The sequence below is a fragment of the Tigriopus californicus genome, chromosome 9, assembly GCF_007210705.1.
Source record: "Tigriopus californicus strain San Diego chromosome 9, Tcal_SD_v2.1, whole genome shotgun sequence".
Lineage (NCBI taxonomy): Eukaryota > Metazoa > Arthropoda > Copepoda > Harpacticoida > Harpacticidae > Tigriopus > Tigriopus californicus.
Window position 1 is genome coordinate 2,019,763 of NC_081448.1, and position 20,852 is coordinate 2,040,614.

The 20,852-nt window shown below is 45.9% G+C and overlaps 1 protein-coding gene across 7 annotated transcripts in view; it reads right to left on the minus strand.

The window, feature by feature from the left end:
- Window positions 1-590: 590 nt before the first annotated feature.
- The window catches only part of LOC131886817 (forkhead box protein P1-like), a 33,981-nt gene continuing 13,719 nt past the window's right edge, over window positions 591-20,852 (minus strand). The window contains exons 1-14 of one of the 7 annotated variants that reach the window (XM_059235224.1): window positions 19,483-19,675; window positions 18,687-18,936; window positions 17,362-17,517; window positions 9,666-9,950; window positions 7,829-8,041; window positions 7,566-7,728; window positions 7,076-7,491; window positions 6,724-6,967; window positions 6,339-6,383; window positions 6,149-6,225; window positions 5,161-5,262; window positions 2,528-2,871; window positions 1,240-1,464; window positions 591-1,076 (exon numbers count right to left, since the gene is read on the minus strand). In XM_059235224.1, the coding sequence (XP_059091207.1) occupies window positions 719-1,076; window positions 1,240-1,464; window positions 2,528-2,871; window positions 5,161-5,262; window positions 6,149-6,225; window positions 6,339-6,383; window positions 6,724-6,967; window positions 7,076-7,491; window positions 7,566-7,728; window positions 7,829-8,041; window positions 9,666-9,950; window positions 17,362-17,517; window positions 18,687-18,936; window positions 19,483-19,493 (2,889 nt within the window). In that variant the 5' untranslated portion in view covers window positions 19,494-19,675 and the 3' untranslated portion in view covers window positions 591-718. Of the gene's footprint in view, window positions 1,077-1,239; window positions 1,465-2,527; window positions 2,872-3,665; window positions 3,806-5,160; window positions 5,263-5,937; window positions 6,040-6,148; window positions 6,226-6,338; window positions 6,384-6,723; window positions 6,968-7,075; window positions 7,492-7,565; window positions 7,729-7,828; window positions 8,042-9,665; window positions 9,951-17,361; window positions 17,518-18,686; window positions 19,676-20,852 lie in introns of those variants that run through there. The other 6 variants (XM_059235225.1, XM_059235223.1, XM_059235228.1 and 3 more) reach the window with 6 other exon arrangements.

Consider the following 20,852-nt stretch of genomic DNA (forward strand, 5'->3'; position numbering starts at 1 on the left):
CGGTTTTGATTATTGGATCGCAGTAAGGGTTGGTGATCATAGAGGGGAAGAAAGTCGTCAGATAAGAGGTGACGGTTCGTCTTTTCACAGAAGGATTAAAGAGAAACGAACATTCACTGTGGGCTATAATCATGGTTTTCGGGATCGAGGATAAGAGAGAAAGAGACGCAGAGATAAGACGAAGAAGGAGTAGAAGAATCGAATGGTTGGTTAGTTGGTTGGTTGGTGATGTGTACATCTGACATCAAGTGTGTGAGTGTGCATTATTATTTTCGTTATTATTGGCACCCATCCATGTCAAGATAAAAGCTGAGGGCTGGGGTGGAGGAGATGTATTCTATTCATCAGAATAGCAAGTCTTAATCTCTAATTGAATTCCTTCAAAAGGTTAGGGCACTGGGAGGGCGAAGGGGGGATGGGGGTTTCTTGTACTGATTGATGGATAACTAGTGGTCAGGGTGTGGGAAGAGCACCACTGAACCAACTAAGTGGAACTAGTATTCTGAGCTTTATACATAAAATTCTTTATGAACGAGGTGCGTGTGTGAGTGTGAATATTGTTTTACTTGCCATGATGGCATGACCCTTCCTTGGGGGGGGGGGCGACAATACTAAACACGATGTGTCATTCGGGGTTTCTCGAATAATCAATGAAGCGGGCCTACATCCTATCTGATCGTCATGCATCACACATACAGAACTCGGCGAGGATGGACTTTCAGTTTTCAAATTTCTCTCGCTTGATGTCCTTGTCCATTTGCTGTTGATGAACTTTGCCGCCGTTGGACATTTCCATCTTGATATTGCCGTTGTTTCCGTTGTAGTCCGTACTCATCGAAGAATCCATGGGGTCTTCATTGTTCAGCATCCCCGGTGAGCTCTGATCGTGCTCGGCAATGTCCTCGTCCTCAGGATTCGTGCCGTTCATGGGTTTGCCGACATCAGGTTTGATGACTTCGTCGTGGTCGGTCACACTCCGACAATCTGGCGAGTCCCGATCTAAACGCCGCTCACTCAATGAGTTCAGGAAGTTAGTGGTGTTGCGCAGGTGTTTGGCATAATCCATATTCATGTTCCTGCGCCAAGGAAAAGAATACTAATTTTAGGCCAACCTCTTTCACTACTGCCTTATGCCTTAAGATGTTTTTTTCCATAGTTTGCTGAACGTCACCCTGGTGGTTTCGTTTCTTCCAGTTTGTCTGTGATCGTTGATCAACAATGACTCATATGTTAGCGTACCTTTCGTTGAGCGCATGATTGTTGTTATTTAAGTGGGATTGTTGAGATTTCTCCTCGCGTTCTCGTTGCTGGTGCAAAGCCGAGGCCATGGTCTGGTTCAAAAACGAGAGATTGGCCGCTCCTGGTCCATCGCCAGGCCCAAACCCAAGGGCAGTCTGCAGACTGGCATTCAGAGCCTCATTGTACAAATGAGGATTGGGAAGAAACGGCGCCGGGCTCTTCGTTCTGTATGGATGCCATCGGGAGAGAGAAAAAGAAAGAGAAGGGGAAGATTTAAATTGGATCCAGTCAGAGGCAGAAGGGGGAAAATGAAGAAAAAAATTAATGAGGAATGACAAAGACAAAAATTCATAATGAATATTCCTTTTCCAATTGAGAAAGCCGGGAGGGGGCGACTGTCGTATATACGACAGTATACCATCCTGATTGGATTGGTGAGTATTTTTTGCTGATGGTCGTAACATCAACAAGTCAAGTGTGTAAAAGTGCTTCCGAAAGGGGTGAGGGAATGAAGTGCTAGGAGTGAGGTTATTTCCCTTCGGAGGGGAATTGTTTTCAGCCAAAATATTAGCCTTGGCCGCAATTGTTGTTCGCCACTTCAGCTTTTCAAGAGTGTGAGGAAAAGGGAGGAAGTAATGCTTGAGCATTCACTTCTTCAATAGTGCATCATAGTTTTGACCCCCCTCCCTCCCACACACCAATAACAAAAATCTTTGACGTGGTCAGATAATTTGAAATTTAGATTTTGCGGTCAATTTTCTAAATTAATCCAATCGCATTTAGAGCCACAGAAAACCGCATCATCAGTGTCTATTACCCCCATCGCTCATCATGCAAGCAAGCAAGCAGGCAGGTAAGTAAGCAAGCAAAGTGGTGACACATCAATTATACCCTGAAATGACCCCCTCCCAAAAATTGCCTTTAAATTGGAGTATACGGTCACAAAATCGACTGGAACATACGATACATTGTTTTAGTATCTGTAGAACTAGAACAGGAAATCAGGATAGAATAAGCAAGGCTAGAAATTGCAAAATCAAAGGACTCTCACACTAGTATTCGTTCCTACATGCTTCTAGAACACTATTCAGTCGCATGGGACTGTTGAAATGTCGGAGGACGGACGTTGGATAGGCTTTTATTGTTGTGGACATTGGAGCTTTTTCCATAAAAAAAAACCATCTCCGGATAAAAAGTTCAACAATCAACATCTCAGGCCTCTCTCTCGCTAGGGCAAGCTCGTGGCTCCTCTAAAAGCACACTGATCATCGATCTAGTACATCCTTACTGTGAAGGCGGGCCATTACTAAGACCAAAACGCCCACCAGCCGCCCGGTCGCCACCTCCTCCCGCTGAGGACGAGCCTCCCTGTCCCCCTGATCCAGCCTCGAGGGTGGCGTTTGTATTGAGACCACCCTCCTTGGATAGTGGAGTGTTGGAGGCAGGTGAGGCCACTGCTGAGGAGGCGGAGTTGGGCGGGGGCGTCGGACCGGGTTCGTACTTGCGTGGGCGGCCCCGAGAGAGGTGTCGCCTCTTCATAAACTCGGCATCGTCCACCATCCAAAACGATCCAAAATCGTCCTCATATCTCACGAAGCACTTGTGCAGCGAGAGATTCGTTCGAATGGCATTCTGTACACATAGTTCAAGGGGTCGAGAGGTTGGGTGATCGGACCATTCAACGAGGTCAATACAGTTGAGGTTGAGGTTAAACAAGTGAGTGTAGGAGTGATTCATTCATTGAGTGAATGAGTGAGTGAGTGAGTGAGTGAGAGAGGGAAAGAAGAAGAAAATCAATTGGTTAGCAATGATACCATTGGCAGGTCACCCACGGATATGGTCCTAATTGAATTATTCACATGGAGAACAGGGGTGAGAAAGGGTTGGAGCAAATACGTGAAGTGTGTAGTATGAATTCAGAAATCGATAGGAGCATTCAAAGATGAGGCTCGCCAATACGAGATTTGTAGATTTGTATTGGAAACGCTTGGACAAGACCAATCTCAAGCCTTCCTTGAAATGGATCTTGTCCCATGTGTTAGTATGTAGCATGGAAAATCCCTTACTTAGACAAGTAGGCGTGATTGGTAAAATGCGAAGAGAAAGTTTGGAACCTTAAGAGCTAAAATGAAGTATGGAATGAGCCTGGAATGGGAATAAGTGATAGGAAGTGTGGAAGAAACCTGTGGAGCAAATCAATTGAGACAGAGAAAGAAGAATGATAGTTGGATTGGTTAGCTTCAGCTTGGACAACTTCGTTCCATAATCCAGGTGCGTACGTATGTACAAGATCAGTGGTGGATTGAAAAGACAGTATTCAAGAGATTACCAAGGGTCTTAGTGCTCTAAACGCAAAACCAAACACCACAGACGCGGGATGAGTGTTCGCGAGTGATCTCGTGGCCTCATCCCAAAGCAAGGCTTACCCATGATTGGAGGCTGCGGCCGCACCTCTTTGCGGTCGCCTCCGATGGTATTCCACTTCGTCAACTGTCCACACTGCACCCTTCACATTTTCCACTCGCATGAAACATTTGTGAAGAGACAGATTGTGTCGGACCGCATTCTACATGAAATATAAGCAACAGGCACACATTGGAGAGCGGACGGCACAAAAATGATGGGATCGCTCGTCTCGCGAGACATAATTCTAAGAGCATAAAAAACTAAATGAAATCAACCAAGTAAGTTTTAGTCTGGAGGCGACAAGCACTACGGCCTTCAGTTCTCTAGGATTTGAGTTAGGAGAGCACATCTCGGATGCTAATCCGACTAATCATCCGCCCCGTGGGAACGGATGGTAAAAATCGTATACGTGTATGTACGTACGTACATAGAAGATATGCGAGCAGCACTCCCAGTTTGTCTCACTGATACGGAGTTCAACATCAACATCAAGCCAGGCTTGGTCTCGCAACGAACATTCTCTCCAAATACGCATCGTACGTGGTGTGATTATACCGCTTAAAAAATTGTCGGGGGCTGTCACACCAAGCATAATGGTACTTGAGTTCGGGTTGTTTATTCTTATATATCATACCTGATAGATTGATTCTCTTTATCCCTGGGAAAGAGCTCAAAAAAAAGCTTCTTTCCCCGATGGACAAACAAGATGGTGAAAGGCAAGGAGGACAAAAATTCTGAAAAAATCTCGTCAGTCCACCAAACGGTTGACGAACCACGTGGACAAACAAGAACATCAACATCGAGCAACTACACTAATTGTGCCTCAAGCAAAGTTGGCGGACAGGCGTGTACCGTATAGCTTACTCATGATTAAAGAGACCAAGACGATGACGACCAATAAGAAGGAAGAAGACCCTTAGTAAGTATTCGTGGAACATTTTTGCCCACCATGAGAACGAGCAAATGGTCGGACTCAGCCAAGAAGGAAGAAGGGAAGAGGGGGAAAAGGAAGGCATGACGGGGAAAAGTGCCACGCGCTCAGTGTAAATAGCTGGGCCAAGACCGGCTCCCATGTCCGGATATGGGATCAATTTGATCCCAATGATGATGAAGAGAGAGGCTTTGAAGGGGAAGGAAGTTTAAGATCAGGGCCGGATAAAGCATGTTATCAAATGCCCAGAGCCATTTGTCTTAGTCTAATGCTGATTCACTAGTTGCGAATCATGCACGGATACTATCTATGATTTCTCATCCTACAGGATGCGGCACTTAAAAGTCAAAACCCTGGGCCAATTGCAGCCATTATTGGGCATGTTGTGAACAAGGCCGGGTCAACAATGAAGCTTGGAGGCCGTGATTGGAGTTCTAAGCTGAAGGGTATAGGTTGGCCAATGGTCAGGTTTGAGAAATACGTAGACCCGATTTGAATTAAACCCAACAGCAGAGACCATCCAAGGTCCAAGCCTAATTGATAGGGCCCTCAGGTTTAAGTGACGCACCCGGTAGTACCGTTACCTTCCACGTTGAGGCGTTAGATCGGAAGTGTGCAAAAGTGGATTGAAACCAATTGTAGATTTCACTCAAAGTGAGCTGCTTAGTTGGAGACACAGTGATTGCCTGAAATATGCAGGGGAGGGCAAAAAATAGACTCATTGACTTGGGCGTGAACAATGGGCAAAAATTTACTTAAACGGGGTGTTCGAGTGGAGAAGTTGTACTAGAAGAGGAAGGAGAAAAAAAACCACTTTTGCATACCTCGATGCATCACGCACCTAGATTAGATGAGTAACCATCCATCCAACTAGCCAACCAACCAACCAACCAACCCATCAAGTACTCGTAACCATCCCTCATAGTTGGTCGGTCGGTCGGTCGGTGACTGGTTTCGGATACAGTTTGGAGCTTTACCAGAAATAGATGCCTATCTTCCGTACATGATTCGGTACTCCCTCGACGTTATGTACGTACAGTGTACTGTGTATGTAGTTTGCCATCTTGCATGATCTGAGGACTGCCTTGCTTGCAATGCAGCAGGGCCAACCAGAGTCTGATGGTAAAAAGGAGATCTAGAATTTTGTATGTGTGCATTGAGTGCACCCCGAAATAGACGAGTTCAAGTATGTGTGCTTTTTTTTCAGCATACTTCTGAGAAACCATAGCTATCCGAATTTTCCTCTGGCAGCAAGGGCCCCTCGTTCGATGTCAAAAGAGTTGGGCAAGAAGAGCTTAAGAATAACTACTTTCAGATTAAAGTTAGTGACAAGGGAGATGGATTTGAATACAAGGCAGTACCTTCCAGCTTGCTGCGTTCCGTCTGAAGTATGCAAAAGTGTTGGTGAACCAATTGTAAATTTCGTGAAGAGTTAATTGGCGATCGGGCGACTCAATGACCGCCTAAAGGGACGAAAGAAAGGGAGAGCAATGGTCAATTTCATTTCCAGTACGGGATTATTACGAGCAAAGCCACCCCCAAAATCGTGAACCCGGCTGTTCTGATACTCACTTGTCGGATGAGCGAGGCATATGTAAACGGGGGTCTGACATCTTGAGTACGATAGAATTCACGATTGCGATATATTTCTGGAATCAAACGAGCAGATGTCCATTAATAATATGCAAGAAGAAAAAGAACATGGAACCAGTTAGATCTATGTATGCATGTTTTTTTTTCTTTTTCTTCTTCGTCTTCTTACCTTGGGCAATGTCTAATCCGGTTCGATCCAGCATGTAGGGCAGTCCTGGAAATGAAGAAGGTAGGTAGGTGTAAATGAACTGCAGGGCTAGAAGAGAATGGTCTTTTCACTCTTGAAATTGGAGTCCATTTGTTTTATGGCCCCCTTTGAAAAGTCGACGGGTGCTCTCAATATCCAAGATTCAATGTTCAATCGAGGGGATATTGAATTTGAAATGGTCCAAGTTCAAGGAAGCAAAAGGGGGAGCACAGACGAATACGACGTACAGTCTGTACGTACGTTCGCACAAGGGCTAGGGGTCAAAAGAAGGAAGGAAAGGAAGAGGAGGAGGAGGTGAAGGAGAGAAGCGAAATGTCTCCAGGGGATTAAAGTCATAAACACTCACCATTTGGAACAGGAAGATGAATTTTGTCGGACAATCGCCGTCTTATGGGTCCACCCATAGTGGACATTGGAGGCTGAAGTCCGGGCATGGTGGGATTGCGGGCGGCCGCGGTCAAAGCTGATAGTGGAGTGGGGTGAATGCCCATGTGATTATTGGCCAAACTCGTCATGGGCGAGGGAAACCCGTAAGCTCCTAATCCCAAGGAAGGGCACGGAGGTTTGGGAAGTTTCGGAGGCGAGGCACTCTGTTCGTATTTAAGAGGAGGAAAGATTATTGTCTCGAGCATCTCTATCATTGCAATGTTGACCGACTCGTTGGCCATTGGCGCAATTGGGTCGGTAGACCACGTTACCTTTTGCCGCTCGTTGCTTTGAAGTGGGCTGCCTGTTCGCATGGAATCGCCACTTTTGGATGTGCGGACTTCCTCGTTGTTGAGGGATTTGCCACTTTTCAAGTCGGCCTCCTTCGTCAAATGGAGGTGAGCCATCATGGCTTGTAGCCTCTCACGTTCCTTCTGCAGTTGAAGTTCCAATTGAGAGACGATTTGCATTTGAACACGAGCCTGGGCTGTGCTTTTGTCATCCAGGACATGTTCAGAGCTAATGTGTTTGAGAAACGCCGTCACGTCGTCACAATGGGTCTCGCAACCCGTCCACTTGCAAACACCATGACTATACAAAGGATGCTTATCCAGATTGGCATCGAGCCCGCGCCTCGGGGTCAATGGGGGCGGGGTCAGGGGTGTGTTTTCCTTTTCCGGTTTGGGCCCTAGGTAAGGAGTTGGATGATCAGTAATCAGAATCCAACGCTCAGGATGATTGCGTTCAACTTTGATTGTTTACCTTGAATTGACTTATTTGACGATGACAACTTGGGACTAGGACTATCTTGATTAGAGGCGTGCGAGCCCCCAAAAGTCTGTCTAATTGAGCAGCCATTCTCCTTCAACCAAGCGCGATCTCCGTAATCCGCATCTTTGTGCTTCTGATGTTGAAAACTGGGCATCTATTCAAGCCAGAAAGATCCGTGGAGCCATTACCACCCCATTGGGGAAAAAAAAGTGTGCTCCCACTAATCAATGTTAGTAATGAGATCGCGATCTTACCATGAGCATTCGCTGTTGAACAATCTGAAGTTGGGAGATGAGTTGCTGTTGCTGCATTTGGAGTTGTTGTAAGGCATTGGCCGACGGTTTCCCACCCTTGTCCACCGTGGTTTGCATCATGTGGGTCTGTTGCAAGAGATTGATCTGGAGTTGTTCCTGTAGCTGATGCATCAACTGCTCCAGCTGCTTCCGTCCGGCCTCGGCCATGTGCTGCTAAAGGACAAAGACAGACAGACATCCTGGAGATGGTGTTTGGTGCCCCAATTGTCGACACGAGTCGTCTTAAACTGTTATTTCTAGCTTGGCTTCCAGACGAGCGATCCTTCGCCATTTTCGATCCCTTTTTGATATCTCGTCGCTCTCTTCTCTTCTCGCTTCCATCCCCGAAGCTATTTGCATTTCTGCAACTCTTAGCATTTAAAGAGCCCAATGTTCGGGTCTTGTCTCGGGATGTGCGGTAAATATAGCTCTTTTCACCCCCTTATGTATGTAGTTCTCCTCCTGGACGAGTACGTACGTACTGTACGCACGACACGCATTCTAGCTTTGGATTCCATGCTCAAGCAGAAATTGGCTGTTTATGCCATGAAATCAAGAAATGTAATTTGCAGACGATTCGCAAATTCGCCTGCTCTTGTACTGACTGGGGTGAAAAACCTCTCGAAGAGGCTAGAGAGGCATTGCATCAACTTCAGACTGATCTCTTCTCTGGCTTGATTTCTGGTACGGCTGTGGAGAGTGAACCGAAAACCACAGGATTGATGCCAATCCAGTCTATAATTTGGCTATTTTTGCCTCCTCGTTGAAACTTCATAGTGGACCTCTTGAACGAGGGCTAGTAATATCTGGCTAAAAATTGTGGGCATTCATATTTTCATTCTTCCCAAAGGCATAGTTATTGTTTTTTTCTTCTAAACATGCGAGTATTGTATGTAGATAAATAAGTGCCAATGAATGTTACTTTTCTTGTTTTATACACCTTTTGTTGGCATGATGCTTTGCGGAGGTCTAACCAGCTCTTTCCATATCCCACGAACACTGTTTAGCTTTGAAATAGTGAAGTTGGTGTTCCCTACGCAAATGATAATGCAATCAAGCTAATGCCAAAATATACCAGATCTCCCGATGCCAATGATTCCCGAGGATTCTTTTGCAAAAGCAAACTCATTTTAACATGCAAATCGAATCATCATGAACGATTTTGTTTAGCTTCAAAGCGCTCTTCCCTCGAATCTTTCTGTCTCTTTCTCGCTCTCTCATTGCCTGTCTGTCAGTCAGTCAGTCAGTCAATCCGACTGTCTGATTGTAGTTCTGCTAGTACAAAATCGAAGAGATTGAGAGAGGCTCTTGAATCCGAGATGCTCAAAGGTTCTTCCGTGCTTTGCTTACATGTACGTAACTCTCGCTCGCTTCACTTCAAGTGAGATTTTATCGACTTAATGCGAGACTTTTTTCCAATTGACTGATATGAAATCTTGCATGCCACGTTCGCTCCAAACTCACTTGAAGACAGAGGGGTGCTGATGGAGTTGGATGGGCAGGATTGGGCGAAAATTGGGAAAAGGGAAACCAAAGGGGCTTCTTCTCGAGTCAGTGAGAGAATTGCATGGCTCAAAATGGCACGCATCATCATCATCATGGGTGGAAGGAATTGGAGTCAATGATTCAATAACTTTCCCAACTCCACAAAGTCTTCTTGGAAGCGGTGCATGGTTGCCTCAATCTACCGTATCTTTTAGCGGGGCAATTGACCAGATATTGAGCCATTAGGCCCGCTTCACGGGTTTTTGATCTACTGTAAAGAGCTACCAACTATCTCAAAGACTGCCTCAATTACCTGATGTTGTAAGGATTGTTGTTGCATAAACTGTTGTAATTGGGTGGGACCAAAGGTCCCATTAGGCGGTCCCGCACACCCACCCATCGATGCGAGTTGGGATTGGAGCAACTGTTGCATTTGTTGCAGTCCCGGGGGGAACAGCGAGGACAAGGGTGGGGGTGGAGTGGGCGTGGCCTTGCCACTCCCCACTTCATTCTCCTCGCCACCACAAGTGACTCGGTGATCGTCTCCACTGGGTGTTCGACGTCGGACCTTTTCGTTGTGTCCGCCGCGATGTTTTCCCTGCAAATAGGAAACGATCGAGATGAACCTTCTTTTCCGCTTGAACGGGACAATATTTGTGTGCGAGTGTGTGCATCATCCTCTTGAGACTTTGAGGGTGGGTGAGTGGGTGGGTGGATGCTGGCCATTCTAGCGTGTTCGTGTCAGGAGTTGACGGCATCAATGTTGTTTTTGGATGATAATCTGACTTCTTCTCTGGAGATGGAGTGAGAGTCATCATGCGAGCTTGTGCTCTTTTTTGAAATTGACATGGCAAGTCAATAACGAACCAGCTACTGGTGCTGCCACTGGTTCCACTGCTACTACTGCTACCACCACCACTTCATCTTATGACGACCTGAGTACTGTACATAAACGAGGAGGGTTGGTTGGCATGCGATGCAATCTGTTTGGAGCCAGTAGTAAACGTTCCAATATTGGATGCAAACAATGATTCCTGCTAAATCCTCCTTCCCTTCCACAATATGCACGTAAACAGGCAAGTTCTTGAAGCCTCTTGGTTTCCAAAACCTTCCAATTCATTTCAAGGCCCATATTTCACGTTTTTTTGGGTTGGATGTATGCCCTGCAGTGTCTCTCTTTCTACCCTTTTTTTTCGTAGTGTACAAGGTACCTCATGTGAGTAGTGTACCAGTATGTAGTAGGTACATGGAATATCTACCGGAGAGAGTGACTCAATTTCCATGGAGTGAGGGTCGGAGAGAAAATGTGAGAGTGAGAGGGATCCAGCCAGTTGATTTCATGCCACATCAAGTAGAATTTTGAGAGGACCTGATTTATCAGAAGGGATTTATATTTGCTTAGTGTCAGATTTATTTTCTGAGCTTGTCGTCGAGGATGGAATTTCAAAACACCAGAGAGACCGGATATGAAGCGAAACGAGAGGGCTTTTTTTGCTGCTTCGTCTTCCTTTCCGTGTCAGTGGAAAATTATGGGCGATGAATTGTGATGTTGGTTGGCGTGGCACATTGGCACATTGAACCCAAGAGGGTACACGTAAATTGGGAAAGTTGTCTTGCCATTGTCAAAACTTTTTCCATCCCGATCGGGGACGTTCAACGAGTTCCATGTCTATGTAGTACAGAGGTCGGTGCTACTTTGTCTGTAGTAGGTGCCAATGATCAAACAACAGATGTGTTCAAGAGGATTTTTCCAAAATAAAACTTTCCGGACGAGCTCAGCTAGAGAATACCAATGGACTTGAGTTCGCTCTCTCATTCCTAGGCGGTAGGCAAAAAAATATCGACACATCCCTTTTTCGTCAATGAGGATGCTTTGTTAGTCATAACTTCGACGATGAAAAATGAAATCAATGCAGGCCTCCCTTTTCTACGCCATAATCAAATATGGCCAGAAATGAGCACATAGTTGCTAATCGTAAGTTCATTGAGCAAGAGCAAGTCAAATAACCACTTCACCCTTTCATGATCAACCTTGCAGTACATTTATTGAGAAAAATATTATCGATGACCCTATACAAAGCACTCAAAAAGGATACTTTTCGGCTGGAACAGGTTGAATCCTTTGCAGTTGATTTTAGCACTTGTATGTAGAACTTGATACCACGCTTCACCTCATTACATGACAGAGATCACCATCCCTCCCGCCAAAAGGCCAAGTTGGTTGTATCGATTCAAAATCTCGATCCATGTCGTCACACTTTTTCTTCTTCTTATCTCTCGAACTTCAGTTAAGAGCAGGTGACTCAAGGGTGTTGTAAATTGTAACTGCTTTTGTGGTGTGTATATATGGTGTACATGTGTACTACAACCAGTAGCCACCACCAACCTCCCCATGACGCCGCCATGAATAGCATAGGCTTTTTTAAAAGCGATCTCTTTAAAACGTCGTTTACATGCCAAGTGCACCTCGTCTTGGTCCCTCCTCCCTTGGAAAGTTCAGATCGAAGCGGATATGGCCAATATGGTCCCACTTCTTCCAAGGGGGGACGATGATCGTCCCAACAAAATATTTGTTTCCAAATGCTCCTTAAAATTCAAAGTGGGATTTTCGGGTGTTCCGCTAGCTCCCGAGTCCGACTGGATCGTCGAGCCCCCAAGAGACAAACGGTCGAGCTCTTGACTTTTGGACCCTCGTTGGGAACGATGGGGTTTTTGGTTCAAATTGATCGGGAATGGATTTGAGAGGGATTTCAAATAGAGGACACACGCAGTCGTGAGAGAGTGCTTCATAAACAAGTTGTGGGATTAACCTTCCTTTCTTCCACCCTCAAGGAGTGTGTGTGTGTGATAGAGAGAGAGAGTACGAGAGCGACAGAGAAGAATGGAAGGATTACAATAAATCAAACAAGTCTCAACCCCGAAATCTTGTTCCCATATTCAGATTTCTTTCTTTTTCTCTTGCTCCCTCTCCATTTCTCGCTCGTGCCCTCAAGGGCCAAGTTTCACAATTGCGTGGAATTTGCCCCCAATCTGCATTTGTTCCACATATCTTGTTCCAACCCACCACCCCAACAGGGATCGCTAGTTCAGTGCTCGTTGAGAGGGCAAAATATTTAGAGGCAACATGGGAACTGAATATGGAGTTAGAGGAACAAAAAAAATGGACCACACCAACCAGGAGCGACTCTTAACTTGACTCTAACTCATTTTGATGTTAACCTGCGTTTATTTCTTCGAGTGGGTTGGGAAAGTGGGTGTGTGGGCGTAGGATGCCACTGGGAGCACCTTGTTCCCTTCTGCCATGGTTCCACATGCCTGATGTTGTGTGTGTGCGTATGTGTCTCTTTATGCTCATATGAACCATGAAAGGACGGGAGGGTTCACTTAGGAGCAGAAGGAGATTATGCGAAAAATATGGTAATGGCATTACACACCAGAAGGAAAGTGGAATGAAACAAGCCCACATGGTGGTACACAGTGTACATAGAGGTATACTACAGCACTTGTACGTATGGTATGGACTATATGTTGCTATTCTATGTAGAAGAGGAAAGAGATGCTCAATCAGTAAAAAGAACTACAATTCTAGTCAAGTTAAAGGAGGAGGAAAGGACCATTTCCTCCTGGCAAAAGGGATCTGATCTTGATGCTGATGTGGGATGAGATCATGATGATGATGAGGATGATGATGACGATGGCAGTTGTACTAGAAGTGGTGGTGGGTTTCTCTCAGGTTTGCCAGGAGGTGATTGACTCTAATCGGATTGGGATGACGGCCTGTGTGGGCTGATGAGAATCTGGCGACCCTGATGGGTTCGACTGCCGCGGGCTTCAATCCATATGCATATAAGCAATGAACTAGAAACATCTAGAGGCATTCTACATTCCAATCTTCGGGAATGATCTCTTGAGAACAAGAAAAAAAAGTCTCAACTATCTTGTCGAGCCAGAAAAAAAGTGCCACCAGATCCCCGGCCAACTACAAACTTGGTGAGCACCAAACAAGTTTGTCATATCCTGTCCTCATTTTTGGAGCCCAAAGGTTAACGAGATGATTGCGAGCGGTGAGGAAGATGGCAAGCCCATATTCCATCCCCACAGAACCAATGTCAATTTTCGTTGGCCGGGTGTTAGTAAATACGGAAATCCAAATACCCTAAGAATTGGAAGGAACGAGAACTTTCCTTGAGCTCTTGAAATGGCATTCCCCTCTCTCGATCTTTTCGTTACATCGTATTTCTGGCATTGAGGCACCTCATTCAAGAGCCTCGTAGAACCAAAGGACCAAGAAGAGTGAGAAGTGTGGATGTGGAGCCATCAAGTGGTGCCTCGATCGAGGAGGCAGCAGGCTTCCTTCCTTCCTACTCCTACTATTAGAACAGTACACACTCAAGTGTCTGTCTTGAGCTGGATTATGTATGTCCTGGCAATACGCCACTAGTTTCCATGATGTTAAATTGAGTCAGAGCCAGGCTTGTTTCCGAATGGGTGCAAAGCCCAGAATTATCACTTCAAATGTACGATATGTAAGTACGTACGTATTGTGTACGCATTTGGCAGGCACAGAATTCTGGTTACATTCTCCATAAGAAGAGTCAGACAGAGATCAAGGGATAGCTTGAAATCTGAAAGGGGGAGATAGATACTATTTGTGTTGTACACATTCACATGCCAATATCAATAGATTTCCATTCCACACGCACCCCTCTCGTTCCTCTTATTCGTTTCTCCCTTCGGATCAGATAAAAAATTCAGAACCGAGTGAGCATGGGCAAATCACTAATGTCCCACCACCAACCCTTGAGCAAGTCGCGTTTCTCGTTGACTTCTCTCGGTGAGAGTGGTAACAATAATTATTATTGCTACACATTCTCGCGATCCCGCTTTAGAGAGATCATTTTTCACTCCGAGTCCACGCTTTTTAAATTCAGAGCGATTGGGAAAGCGTGAGAGATGAATTAGGATTCTAATGCCATTGACAGGTCTCTCGTGGTATCAATACTATGAGTTGTAAACTTGTCCCGAGGACGAGAGCAGGAAACAAGGATTGTAAAGAAGATTCTCCCTCTCCCCCCTCTTCTGCACGTACAGCTTCTTCCTTCTCCTTTTGGTCCTCCTGTATTCTTCTGCTTTAGCGTGTTCCATCCCCCCCCCCTTTGGCACTAACAACTCGAATACAGGGTTCGGGAAAGTTTGGGAGTAAATCTCCCTTGACCGCCAGAAGTCGTTAAGGTCCTTTTAGGATAAGGAGCTTACCGATATTCGAGAATGGTCCCTAAACTGGTGGCTGATGAGACCACGAGGGATAGAGGAGCTTCCAATCAATTGACTGGGAGTCCTACATATAGCACTACCTACTCTCTCTCAGACACTCTGTGTTCGATGGTGGAGTTTTTGGGACGGACATTGACAAGACAAGTGCTTCTTTATGTGGTTACTCCAAAGCCAATTGGACGTAATTCCCATCTCGAGGGAGCTTTTTGCCACATGAATTGCTGTTACTGTCCTGTACGTAGTGGTGAATATAGTACTAAACAGGATAGTCCTTGGTCAGCATTCCGACAGATCCGGCCTTTAGTGGGGCGCCAAGAATTCTTTGGCAAGCCTGGTCTGCCAATGGCCAAGATAGCCATCAAATTCCAAGTGCAAAGAAACAAATGCGAGAAAGAGCCAATTCGTTCACTTGCCTTTTCCTGCTCTCATCTGGAGGGATGGTGCGAGCGTTTCTTTTTATGCAGGTTGCAGGTTCGATCTCTCACTACGAAAAGACTTAAAAGAACCGGGGGGGGTGAGGAGGTAAAAAGTACATTTGGCAAGGTCTCGGTTAAACTTGGATGAATCCTTTTTGTGTTGGAACAACCTGGTGAACCGTACTGAGATTTGATTTATTCACTGTCATCTCTCTCGTTCAGTGGTACATTGCTACATAGTACGGTGCCATGTACCTTTCACTTCTATGTGTACTACTACCATATATGTACGAGTATGTACCCGTCCAATGGTCTTTGTTGTTTGGCATTGTGCCGCCGTTCCACATTCGAATTTGAATTTTATATTGGATTCCCAGCTCCATTCATCCGGCAACGGGGAATCATTAGTCAAAATAGTCCCGTATAAACCCCGGACACAAATCTGAAACGCTCATGATTTGATCAAAACTGGGTAAGCAAGGCAGGAGCCATCAATCGAAAGATGTCTTGGGATGTATTATACGGGTAGTAGCATTTGGAACGTCAAGCGTGTGTTGTTCCAGTCTGGGAGGGACAAAGACGGAAATTGGTCAGTTTTTGGAGCACTCGCTGACTCAGCGCTTTTCTATCGCTCGGTTTTGTCCCATCGACATTTCGACTATTTCTCGTTTCCTCGCCATATCAGGAACATCGGACCCGAGTCAGGGGTTTTATTTCAAAGAGCCCTGGGGAGTGTGGGGGGGAGTAATCGACCCAATGCCAACCATTGTTTTTATTATGATTGTAATACCCTCTAATTCGACTAGAAATTGGCCTTCCTAGTTAACAGAATTATCCAATAGATGAATATTGGCAAGGTGGGGAATCCCACGAGGATCGAGGAGGAAAAATCCCTCTCTTTGGAAATAAAGTTGCCAAGTTCAACAACTCCTTCTGGAATGGTTCGATAGATACACACAACTGACAAGGAGTTGATACTTAGCTATTCCTGCCAAGTCGCACCCAGAAGAATCTCAGATAGTTTGGGTTCAATTCCTCAACATCCAAGTTACCTGATGGGGAGAAGGAAGACGAGAAAGGATTCCTCCGTCCTCTTTTTTTTCTCAGGCCACCCGCTCTCAAATGGAAATTGACACGCTTTGTTAAAAATCTCCTAGAGGGGGGGAAAACTTTTTTTTCTGTTTTTCTTTCGATTTTCCCGTTCATTTCAACCACCACCCACCCGCCCACCCACCCACCCACCCTGATCCAGGAATGCCATTTCTTTCATCAATCCCATTCACCGCAAACCCAACCAAACTGTCAGGTAGCATGGCAACCCTGACTTTGGAGGTTTTGGAATTCATCAATCAGACTTGAGGAACTGAAGAGATTCATCTGGGGGAAATAAATTCCCCCATCGCCAACGATTCTCTCCCTCTCTTAGTCTCTGTATTAGTCCATCTGAAAACATAGGGTCGCCACATACATATCTAGCAAAGTTTTGTTGTCCAACAGCAATTATTCCTGTGCACTGAGACCTTTTAATTGCTTCAATTTACGCAACGAACCGGTAAAATAAGAAACTTCCACAGAACTGTACACTAGTATGGGTGCATGCACTGTGTATGTATGTTCATCTGTCCTGGCGATAGAGTTAGTCAATCCATGAGGGAGTTCTTGTCTCTTTGTTTCAGGGGCACATTCTCATTAAAGCCCTCCCAAAAGTTGGTGACTCGAGCTCAGCATCGATGCTTCTCCTGCTGCTGGCTGCGTCGGCGAAGCAAAAAACCCTTAATGGCGCAATTGTGTACTAACAAAAATCTCTGCCAACGACGAGGAGAACTTGGACGGGAAAACTTGGCACTCGCAAATCTTAATTGGACTTTGTTAGTGAAGTTGTTTCAACTCATTCGAGGGGCACGTACTGGATGTACGAGTACATACCCACTGTACGTATATCCACATGGGTTTCCAGAAGGCGCCTGGATTAGCGAAATACACTACTTACACCACATTTGACAATGGGACTCGCATGTACGAGCGTACTGACTGTGATCCAGCATTTCAGAGAGTTGGACAAATTCACTTGTTCAAGTGAAGAAGGAAGTGCTTGAAAATACGTAATCGAACACCTTGATCAAGTAGCGAGCCAAAAATGTATTTGGTCGTTGGGATGGTATTTTCAGGGTTCTATTTAAAAACGGTTATGGACTTGGTATGTCATTTTGGGGTTACTAGTGTATATATCATATTTAAAGATCTTTTAAAAAGATTTCAGCACAATTGACGCCTTAAAAGTGTTTGGTAGTAATGCAGATAATCAATCAAGTGACTAACCTGATCGTCGGGTCCTCCTGGAAGTGAGTCGTGATCGAGGCCGTTCTGGGAGGCTGCTGTGGGCGTGGATGGAGGCCGAGATGAGGCTGTGAGGTTGATGGCGCCTGAGCCGGTTAGATCTGAGGATCCATCCATTGGATCTAATGTGGAGTCATCCTGGGAAAACATGGAGCGAGAAAGGAAGGAAGGCAGGTTTAGAGCCAGAGAAATCGGAGAAATGGATGGCCATCATCTGTTTAATCTTGAAGTCTTTAGCGTCGTGATTAACGCCCTGGATTTGATATCGAGAGGGGAAATGCATGCACCTCTTTCCAAGGTAGCAACTGCACGTTATCAAATGTAACTTGCCAATAAACTTTGCCCTCATGTAAACTATCTTGGCAACTCTGGCAGAAATTGAAATATGGGGTATCTCACGAGGACGCCCAAAACTGGATGGACCACAACTACTCTCAAATCACACATTCACAGTAATGAACGTTCAATTGTTTTCATTCTAGCCACAATTCGAATTTGACAATTTGAACTATGATTTATTACAATTCACTGAAAGTGTCCAAGAACTTCGGATTTCTGCTCCATGTGCCAGCCAAAACCGCACACAATTATAGCATTTTGTCTCATTAGAGTCGCTCATTCATTACCCTTCATTTTGAGTGATTGACTCCATCTCCAACAATGGCCAACTTTTCTCCCTCCAGAAATCTTTCCACTATTGTGCAATGATCCTGGTCTCAGTTTTGGTGTGTGGGTGTATTCTCTCTGTCTCTCTCTCTATCTCTCCCTCTATCGCATCTTTAAGGGTTTCATCTCCAGTTCGTGTCAAGGAGTCCGAAGGGAAAAGTCTGTGCGGATTTGTATGTGTGTGTGCAAAATGCAGAATACTTAACACCTTCACTCACCAGCGAAGAGGCTCATGCTGGGCGGGTGTCTGTGGGTGTTTACACCATTTGCGATCCAATAGTAGACTTTGCAACTCTTTGCCAGAATATCCTAGGGTACCTTCGTACTTCCCTTCTTGGCCGTGTTTCCTGCCTTTCTTCCGTCCGGATTAGATTAAACGGATGATCAGGGGGCAAATGCAGTTACGACGAGTTGGGTGTTCTTCTCATGTTTCACTTTCCTGGACTCCTTCCTTGAGCAATGTTTGGCCAAATACCTCCTTTAATTGGAGGCCAGAGTGCCAGCCAGACCTTGAGATCTTGTCTGAGTGTCAAGTTTGTTTACCATAACAAGCTAACGACGATGATGCTGATGATGAAATGTCTAAGCATAGTATGTACCCATTCATACCCCTTTGGAATTGGGACTTAACTGGGACTTACAGTTTTGGCGGAATTCGCATTGAGGAACGTGTCCCGCCAGGTTTCCAGATCTAAAGGTGAGCTCGTGCGGTGAAACTGCTTGCCATTGGGTAGGCCCATTGTGGTGGCACCGCCGAGCATAGTGATGATGAATTTATGATGATAATGATGATGATGATGATCACTCGTCAATTTATGGGTTGTCACTGACACTTTATAAAGGATTGGAAATTGGATCTCTCTGTTCCGACACTCGACAATGGCAATGAGTCTGTATTGTTGGGATGATGGTGGTGATGATGGCGGTGGTGGTGGTGGTGGTTGAAAGGGGTTATGCAAGTGATGATGGGCTTTTAACCTCTTCACCCGCGGTGTGAAGTGTCAAAAGTGTTCCCAGTATCTCGAGTGTGCCAAACAATTGAGATGTTTCCCGCTCAACTCGTTTGGAGCAAGTCCGAAGGGAGATTAAAGATGCCAGCCTATTTAGAGGCGGCAAGAAAGCAAGCAAAAGGCTGCTGCAGAGCACTATGGACGAGAAGAGCTTCTTCTTGTATCGCCACCCTAACTCTCACACACACACATACACGCATACACACTCACTGACTCACTCACTCACAGACACGCACACACACACACACACACATTCTGGTACACAAGTAAAGCAAAGCAGGCTCTTCTTCGGCTTCTTCTTGTTCTTCTCCTCGTCTCCTTTTGCCTCCTCGTTGCCTCTCATAATACCCTTTTACGACTAGGACCCCACTACTGGTGGTGGCCTCACTACTGGCAACATCACGACCACTTCCACCATCTCCACCACCTCCACCACATCCACCCCAGGAGACGACGACTGCCGCGTGTATGTAGCACGTTGTTCCACGACTTTGGATGGCACTCGGAAGAGTAGTACACCACGAGGCAAGCAAAGCATACAAGCAAGCAAGCAAGACGCTTGCTTGCTTGCTTGCTTGCTTGCTTGCTAGCATACAAACCAAAAAAAGAAGCGACCGTCATCTCCGTTACTTCCGCTAAAAAGGATGCAAACGGGCATGATGCCGGCAAATGCCTTTTAGAAAGCTGCCTCTGCTCTTTGGCAGCGCCACCCGCGGTCGTGGGCATAGCTTGATCCTCGTGGCTCCTCGACGATGGGATATTGTGAGCCCCTCTCTGCCCAGTGATCTCCCTCAATTTCCTCGGTCTCGATGGAGAAGCGAAGAGCGAGGAGCGAGAAGCGAGGTGGAGAAAAGGGCTTTGCCTCTCCGTTCGGAAGCAAGCGCATTCAAACGAGCAGCCAGAACAACGAACAGGAAGAAGGAGAAGAAGAGCCTCGCATCCGAGCGAGACCTTCTCCAGCCATTGGAAGTGAACACACACACACAGAGGAAGAGAACTACTCACACGCAACCCGTGGATGACGACGATACACAGCAAGCCAGCTTGTAAGCAAACGGCATTTACGGCCACTACTACACACAATGCCTGAACGAGAACGAAGACGATGGAGGCTGGCAATCACATGACCTCACTTCGACGAGGATGCCTGGAACGGAAGCCAACGAAGAAAGAAAGAAAGAAAGAAAGAAAGAAAGAAAGAAAAACGAAGAGCCCACGGTGGAGCGAAAGAGGAACAAGAAGAATTCCTTCACCATCCGCCTATCCAAATGGGGACCTCGAGAGCCAAGAAAGACACGAGGAGTACCAAGCACCAGATCGGGAGTGAGGCCCTCTCGTTCGGCCTTTGAAACATGGCATGAAAGACTTACCCTACTACTACTTGTAGTAGTAGTAGCAGTAGGACTACCACTTCTACAACTCCACCATTCACTGCCCATTCCCAGACTGCCCATAAAACGAGAGGAGGGAAGAAGGTGGGTGTGTGGGTGGCCAGGACCAAACACCATCATGGGTATGGGGGAGACTCAAAGCTTGTGCCATTCCAGCCTCCCGCCTCCATCTTCCATCTCTGGCCATCATTTCTAAAGCTTCATGCTTCCAAGGCCGGGCGGGAAAGGCAAAAAAGAGCTCCTAAAGATCAGGATACACGAGGCAAAGAGTAACGCAAGCAACTTTAGAGAATGCCTCGTCGGAAAAACGAGGCCACACCATCAACCTAACCCGCCATCACGCCAGAACTAACAGAAGGAAAGCCGAGCCATCCTCCAAGACCCACAAAGTCCATGATGTCCCAAG